The sequence below is a fragment of the Bidens hawaiensis genome, unplaced genomic scaffold (genome assembly GCF_021521415.1).
Source record: "Bidens hawaiensis isolate Kalapana, Puna unplaced genomic scaffold, B.hawaiensis_p1.1 tig00419581_1, whole genome shotgun sequence".
NCBI lineage: Eukaryota > Viridiplantae > Streptophyta > Magnoliopsida > Asterales > Asteraceae > Bidens > Bidens hawaiensis.
This window is the reverse complement of record NW_027504907.1, coordinates 70,776-78,921: the sequence shown is the minus strand read 5'-3', so window position 1 is coordinate 78,921 and position 8,146 is coordinate 70,776. Positions and strand designations below refer to the sequence as shown.

General features: G+C 36.5%; 2 protein-coding genes across 2 annotated transcripts; both read left to right on the top strand.

The window, feature by feature from the left end:
• Positions 1–828: 828 nt before the first annotated feature.
• Positions 829–2,069, top strand: LOC143609362 (uncharacterized). The gene is made up of 3 exons (XM_077084129.1): positions 829–1,142; positions 1,209–1,386; positions 1,622–2,069. The coding sequence occupies exons 1-3, from the start codon at positions 843–845 to the stop codon at positions 2,029–2,031; spliced, it is 888 nt and encodes a 295-aa protein (XP_076940244.1). The 5' UTR covers positions 829–842; the 3' UTR covers positions 2,032–2,069.
• A 5,255-nt stretch (positions 2,070–7,324) lies between these two features.
• On the top strand, positions 7,325–7,894 carry LOC143609364 (uncharacterized). Its single transcript, XM_077084132.1, has 2 exons — positions 7,325–7,433; positions 7,512–7,894. The coding sequence occupies exons 1-2, from the start codon at positions 7,325–7,327 to the stop codon at positions 7,892–7,894; spliced, it is 492 nt and encodes a 163-aa protein (XP_076940247.1).
• Positions 7,895–8,146: the final 252 nt, after the last annotated feature.

The window sequence follows — 8,146 nt, the reverse complement described above, 5'->3', positions numbered from 1 at the left end:
ATCACCATTAGCATAACAAAATGAAATTTATACCAAAAGCATCCAATTAAATATATATTGAATAAAATTCATACTTTTATTTTCACCATATAAGTTATTATTGGCTTTAATAGTTCCATTTAAAATAGGATTTAATATGAAATCTACGATATAAAAATACCATTAAAGTAAACTATGTTCTTTTTAGTTCAATTAATAATAACAATAACAATGAAAAAAGTTAAAAAGGTATAAGGGTAATCCGGTCCTTACACATTGAGTGCGACGTGGCAACCTGTGGCAACATCTATGATTTGTAACGGACGTTTATATGCAGAGGATAATCGAGAAATGACTGTCAAATTGTAATCCACTTAGGCAAATTAATATCCACATCAGCATAGCAATATCCACGTCAGCAGAAACAGGAGGGCTTATATAAAGAAAGTCTAGTTTTCTCTTTTGTTTGAACACAACTCCAAAAACCACTTGAAAATTTTGCCTTTGTCTTTGCCTTTGCCGTCGCCGGCGATATCTGACCGTAAAACCTTGTGATGATCTCGCCGGAGATGGATTTTCCGGCAGCCGTTTTTTAGATTCACGCAGTTCTGATGTTGTACTTTGTAATTTCCGTACTGACCTGACCTAACCCTAGCCAAACGTAGTAGAAATTAACAACTTTTTCCGTCTTTTGCCTCACAAAACCGGTGTTAAATAAATACATAAGAATTTGTAATAATAAAAAACATACATCAATTTTGCAGGTTTTGGGTTTATGTGCTGTGTTTTTAGTTACAGCCATTTTGTTTTAATTCTCGAGAAATTATACATAGGTCTTGGGTATAATTAGGGTTTTAGGGGTTATGCCGTTGAAGATGAAGGTGCAGCCGGTGGATTGCTCCTCACCGGAGTGTTTGGAGTCGGTGAAGGCCGTGCCGAAGTCGCGGCTGTTTGATTTCTCGAGCTTTTTGAGAGGATCGACGGTTGTGGTGGATGAATTAGAGCCCAGCTCTGTCTGTTTGGATGAAATGGTCAAGAATTTCATAGACGAAAGCAACGAGAAGCAGTCGGTTACCGATGGCTCTGAGGATGATCTTGACTCCTTCAATTGTTTTGGTAACTCCATCAACAGTTCATTGACGGACTCTTATGACTCTCTCAAGGTAATAATAATAATAATTACTGATTCAATTGTATGGAATTTGTGTCGTAATTTGTTAATTTTGCAGAGTTTGGTTCTCTGCGAGACGGTTGCCGAAAGGAATTTGTTGGCGGATGCTTCGAAAATCGTCGATAAGAACAAGATCTGCAAGAAGAAAGATGAAGTTAGCCGGAAGATGGTCGCCGACAGCCTCTTAGCAGCCGGATGTAAATCCCGTTGGGAGAAAACGACTACTTATCCTGCTGGTGAGTCAAATTTCCCCAGATTATTTTGTTTCTTTATATGAAATTTGTGAATGATTAATGAAATTGGTTTGCTTTAAGAACACTTATGGCTCCAATTGATGCTTCATCATAATTAGTTTGTGTGTTAATAATAACTTGGGGATATTGTAAGAACAGGAGAATATATATTGATCAGGTTTAGTTCAATTGATTTTTTCGATTTTGTGATAATAAATTGGGGATTTCGTATGAACAGGCGAATACGAGTATATTGATGCTATTATAGAAGGTGAGCGAGTGATAATCGACATAGATTTCAGATCAGAGTTTGAAATTGCAAGATCCACCAAAAGCTACAGAGCAGTTCTTCAAATGCTTCCTCACATCTACGTGGGCCAACCCGATCGTCTCCAGAATATTATCAACATAGTGTCCGATGCTGCAAAACAGAGCTTGAAGAAGAAAGGAATGCCTGTGCCACCGTGTTATGTTAAAGCGAAATGGCTCTCTCCTTGCAACCAAACTGTCAATGAATCAAACAAGCCCGACCCGGTTTCAGACCCGAAAGCCCCGATTTTGATTGATGAGTTAGAGATCAAACCAAAGGTCCCAAAAGCTGGAAGCAAAGTTGTTGGTGGTTTGGCTTCTGTGATTGAAGGCAAATAATAATAATGGTGATGGGGTCCAGGATTGATCTAAATCCATTCAAAGTTTCTTGCTTGAAATCTTGAAAGTGGAACCCAAATCATGATATGGATGAAATGGGATTTGGATTGAATTTGGACCCTTTGAAGCTTTTGGTATTTTGACTATCTTCAGTTTTTTTTTTTTTTTGAATTTTGTTTTTGGATAAAAAGTAAGAAAAAGTAAAAAAGAAAGAAAAAGAGAGAAAATATATATATAGATAGTTTAAAGAAGATAAGATGGGTAGACCGAAGTCCCCTTGGTGTTTTTTTGTGCTGTAAGGGTCCATCTTTTTTTTACTAACTGCTTTTTATAATAATTGATAGTATAAATAAACAAATAAGTTGAATATTGTATGGTTTGTTGTATTTCTTGATTCCCCTGCTTCTAGAAGTGGTGTTTATGTGTGTTTCTAGTATAATTTGATACCAGATCATGGATATATTACTTAGTATATTGGTTCCTATGTTATTAAAACCACTACTTTGGTAATTTCATTAAGAGTGGCATTTCTTTAGAGTTGTATCTATGACTTTATGAAGGTTTAGATCTTGTGTTTTTGTATGGTGGGAAGCCATTTTATTCAGATTTATATTGAAGGTTAGATGTTTAAAGTTTTATTCTTGTTTTTGATTAACCATTTTTTTTTATAACTCACACCTTATGGTTTATGTTCTTTATTTTAAATGTTTGGGTGACATTAAGTTGTATTTCTAGGTAGGTGACAATGGTTGGTTTTGGAGGGGAGGTTTTTTAATCTTGAAGAATGGATAAAGGCAAAAGGTAAAGGACAATGGGTCCCAATGTATTGAAATTTAATGATCTTGAATAGGTCCACAATGTCCGTACCTAATTTGGTGGATGGTGTATATATCCATCTATCTAAATGCACCTTACCCTACAAGATGTTCATTGTTTGCAATGTTTAAGGACCATTGACATGATGCTTGTCCTAGTCCCACTCGAACCACGACACGTCATTAGCATATGTGCCATTCAAGATCGCGTCGGTACATAAACTTGTATACATTTATTACCTAGCGTGTTTATATTATCCGTTGTATCGTCATGTGGTGGTAATGCTTTTGAGTATGTGCGTGTGGATATAACTAATCTATAACGATGTGCTCATGGTTGTGTAAAAGAATCGTATTAATTTTGCGTCAGTCAAGCTTGCGTCAGTGCATAAACATGCATGCATTTATTAACTTGACGCGTTCTTATCATTCGCTATACCGTCATGTTATGTTAATGTTTCTGAGTATGCGTGTGGATATAACAGTCATTTAGTTTAAAACCGACGCGCTGACGTGTGTGTATGAAAAATCGTTTTAGTTTTGTCATTCAACATTGCATCTGTACATAAACATGTGCACATTAACTGACGTGTTCTTATTATTCGATATATCGTCATGTGGTGTTAATGTTGCTGAGTATGTTCGTGTGGATATAACAATCATTTAAATTAAAACAGACGTACTAATGTTTGTGTAAGAAATATTGTTTTAGTTTTGTGTCATTCAACATTGCATCTATACATAAACATGTGCATATGAATTAACTGACGTGTTCTTATTATTCGGTATATCGTCATATGGTGTTAGTGTTGTTGAGTATGTGCTTGTGGATATAACAATCAACTAATTTAAAACCGATGCGCTCATGTTTTTGTATAAGAAAAGTCGTTTTAATTTTATTCTCAGAGCTAAACAATGAAAAAACAATAATAGAATAAAATTATTATTTTTTGTATTCAATGGCAACATATGTTGTAATCAATATAAAAACAAAGTTACTAAATCTTATGGCTTTATATATAGGAAGATGAATTAGAATGTGCTGTTAAGATAAGACATGCCATTTTTGGAGAGAAAAGAAACCTATAAATTTTCCGGTAATGATGGTCATAATTAAAAAATAGATACAACAATAACAAGAAGAAAAAAAATTTGAAAATTTAAGAACATTGTAGGACACAATATCCCTTACCCAGATACCCTCACGTGTCACATGAATCCGAGGGTTACAACTTACTTTAATCGGTTCTTAAAAGACTAGTCACGTGCTCATCATGGTACTTTCCTAAATTTAATAATGAAGGATAGGACCCAACACCCGACCCGAAAAACTTGTATCCGAACCGAACTAATCTGATCCGAATAACCCGAACCCGAGAAAAGACTAACCCAAACCCGAACCGAAGTAATTTGGGTGGGTTCTCGGGTTTGATTTATAAGTTTCAGGTTAACCCGAATAAACTTCTAGTTTTAAAATTAAATATATTTCTAAGTATAATAAGCTAAGTCTTAGCCACTAAAGTTATCATAATCTAGCTCTAATTGACTGTTGTCATTTTAACTATTATAAATGGATTGTTTATTATTAATTTATGTTTTTCGTTTAATAGCAACCGAAATCGAACAACTAAATCACGCCCGATTAAATATGAACAACCAAATTAGCTATGACTGTTATTTAAAATGATTTTAGAGTCAAACGTTTCACCAGCACATAGCTGACGTATTTTATTTCCCCAATTGCAGGTAATTAAGTCTGATGATAATATATGCAAGGATTAGAGTCATCAAGGAGCCAGAAGCTCGCAGATCAAGATGGCTCAATTTTGATTATATAAAAATCCTTGTATTATGAAAACAATATTTCGTATACACATACTTGGGTATTTATTATTTAATGCCCAAGTGAATTATCAATGTAAATTAATATTATAATAACTTAAAATCTTCCGCTAAAATTAACCCATAACTTTGATATGTTTTCAAAACAGGTACCAACTGTTGGTCATACTCCTAGGCCCTGAGTCGGGGTGTGACAGGGGTGGGGGGGGGGCGCTTTCTGGACGACCGGCTTGGAAGAAGGTGGGTGTGAGGCCCATAACGGCTTTCTGACCGTTAAAATAAAAAAAATCAAATTTATATATATATATATATATATATATATATATCATTCACTCAATCTCTACAATCATATATTCATCTCATTAAACTTTTTAAAACTTTCTCCACAAATATGTCTTCCGAATCATCTTCGACACCCGACTACTGTTGGAAGTAATTTCAGGCTCCAAGTCACAAGTCGGTGAACTTGAGGGACCAATCTTGACAAACTGGTCATAGTTTGTTATGTTTCCTAATTGTTTTATACTTATAATAGGTAATGTCCTGCCTAGCAAGTTAGGTTATTCTATATAAACCAAGTCATGGCTAGACATTATAGCGCGTGTGAGATGCAATCGAGTTAGGGTTCATCTAGAGACACACGAGATGTAGCTGAGTTAGGGTTCATCAAGATGCAACCGAGTTAGGGTTCATCAAGAGTCAAACCGAGTTAGGGTTTGAGAGTGGGAATCAGTTTTTTGAGTAATATTTTCTGATTAATATAAACGAGAGTTATTTGTTAGTTTGCGTTTGATTGTCGATCCGGGACTTGAATTGGTATCAGAGCCAAGTTTAAGAAATCGATAAGGAGGTGATCGAAGACTCAAGACATCGATCAAAGTCAAGATTGATAAGGAGTGTTTGGTCAATTCGTGATCGAATAATCGAGTTAACTGAGGATTTGTAGTTAAGGTGTTACTAGCCGGTGGTAAGATAGTGGCAGACAACGAGTAGGTTGTTCGTGCGGCGGTAATTCGGAAACAAGTTAGTTTTCCGGTAGAGGTGCATCTGGTTATTGGCAAATGGTGTAAAAAGGTGGTTTTATTTCTTTTCTTGTTTCTTGTTGATAAAGATTTCAAGGAAAACGAGAGTGTGGTTCGATTCGATTGAATAAATAGGGACTTGAATTGCAAAAGGTTATCGCCACAAAAGTCAGAAGGCAAAAAGGAATTTGGTTATTTTCTTTTGTAAGCCCTACGATTAAAAGAAAAAAAAAAAGAAGATAGGAAACACAAAAGTCAAAATAGGAGTTTTTCTTTCTTCTGTGTGGTGCGATTGAAAGAAAAAGAAACAATAAATCGAACAAGTTGGTTTGGATTTAGTTTGTTGGTTCAACAAGTTTGGGTTGAACATTGATTGTTTTTATTTAAGTTGAACAAGTGGTTTAACCATTATTGATCAATATTAGTTGGACAAGTAGATTCAGTTCAAAGTTTGTTTTTATGTGGTTTGAACGAGTTATGCGCTGACTAAGGTTTGATTTGAATGATGTGCTCGCGTTTAGATTCAGGAACAAGAGATGATCAAGGAAGATTGATGATCGCTTGATTAGATGACTAGAATCGTATTGATGATCGCTTGATTAGATTACTAGAATCGTAGCCAGAGGAGTGGATATGTGAGTTCATACACCCGAGGGAAGGGTCGGGGACAAGGTCACTAAGTTAGTCGAGTTCGGAAGAGCCGAAAGAACACAGCCATGGATCAAGAGAAGTTCTGGGAGATCAAGACAGAGATGATAAGAGCCAAGATGGTTGTGAAAAATGAGAAGGTCACGATCGTAGGCCAAATCAAACAGGCAAAAGAGACATGCCCTGAGTTGAAGAGCCACCTATTTTGAGTCAGAAATTCAGGGGGTGATTGTTGGAAGTAATTTCAGACTCCAAGTCACAAGTCGGTGAACTTGAGGGATCAATGCTGACAAACTGGTCATAGTTGGTTATGTTTCCTAATTATATTGTGTTTCCTAATTGTATTGTACTTATAATTGGTAATGTCTTGGCTAGCAAGTTAGGTTAGTCTGTATAAACTAAGTCATGGTTAGACATTATAGCGCGTGTGAGATGCAACCGTGCTAGGGTTCATCTAGAGACACACGAGATGTAACCGAGTTAGGGTTCATCAAGAGTCAAACCGAGTTAGATTTTGAGAGTTGTAATCAATTTTTTGAGTAATATTTTCTGATTAATATAAACGGGCGTTATTTGTTAGTTCGTATTTGATTATCGATTCGGGACTTGAACTACTACCACGATGTCGACGTTATTCAGATTGGGATTTAGAGGATGAAGCGATATTTAGTGCTATTCGAGAGGCTTCCCCACTCTTAGTCGAGCATTGCGAAAGCTCCCAACCACGAACAAGACTACCTCATCTTCAACGGGATCAAGTAGGTGCCCATGACCAGTTAATGAAAGCTTATTTTTTGCCGGACGCGACTTTTGATTCGGAACGATTGCGGCGCTGTTTTCGGATGAATCGCTAACTTTTTTTACGAATAGTTGGTGATTTAGAACGCGATTATGCATTCTTCCAACAACCGGGGCGGGGGGGGGGACGAGAAAGGTAAACCGGGATTTTATCATATACAAAAATGCATGAGGGCAATTCGTCAACTAGCGTACGGGACTATGAGCGACGACATAGAAGAGTATTTACGGATATCAGAGACAGTGGCTCGTGAAGCGCTTCACACTTTCTGCGAATGTGAGTATTATTATTTTAATTATTTATTTCAAAACCTTAATATTTGAGTATAAATTTTATAAACTTTTTTAAACTTAGGTATTTCTCAACTATATCATAAAAAGTATTTGAGCAGGTCGACTCAAAGTGACGTACAAAATATATACGAGGTGCATCAACAAAGACACGTTTTTTCTAGGATGCTTGGTAGCCTCGATTGCACACATGGGCCTTGGGAAGCATGCTCAGTTACTTGGCAAGGTCAATATCATCGGAATGATCATGATGGCCCAACAATTATACTTGAGGCGGTTGCATCATTTGATCTTTGGATATGGCATGCGTTTTTTGGGATGCTCGGTGCAAACAATGACGTAGCTGTGATTAATGCGTCCCCTATTTTTGACCGCCTCATAGACGGAGTCTCACCCAACACCTCATTTTCCACGAATGATGTCAACTACGAATACAGATATGTCTAGTTGACGGTATTTATCCGGAGTGGGCCATGTTGGTTCTTAGCTTTACGTGCCTGACTAACGATAAACGTCAGTATTTTAAGAAAAAACACTAGTCGAATAGAAAGGACATCGAAAGGGCATTCGAGGTATTAAGGAAACGTTGGTCTATCATTAGACAACTGGCTCGTTTTCAACGAATGGGTAAGTTAAGAAACATAATGCACACTTGCATTATCTTGCATAATATGATATTGGAGGACTCAGGTAGAGCAA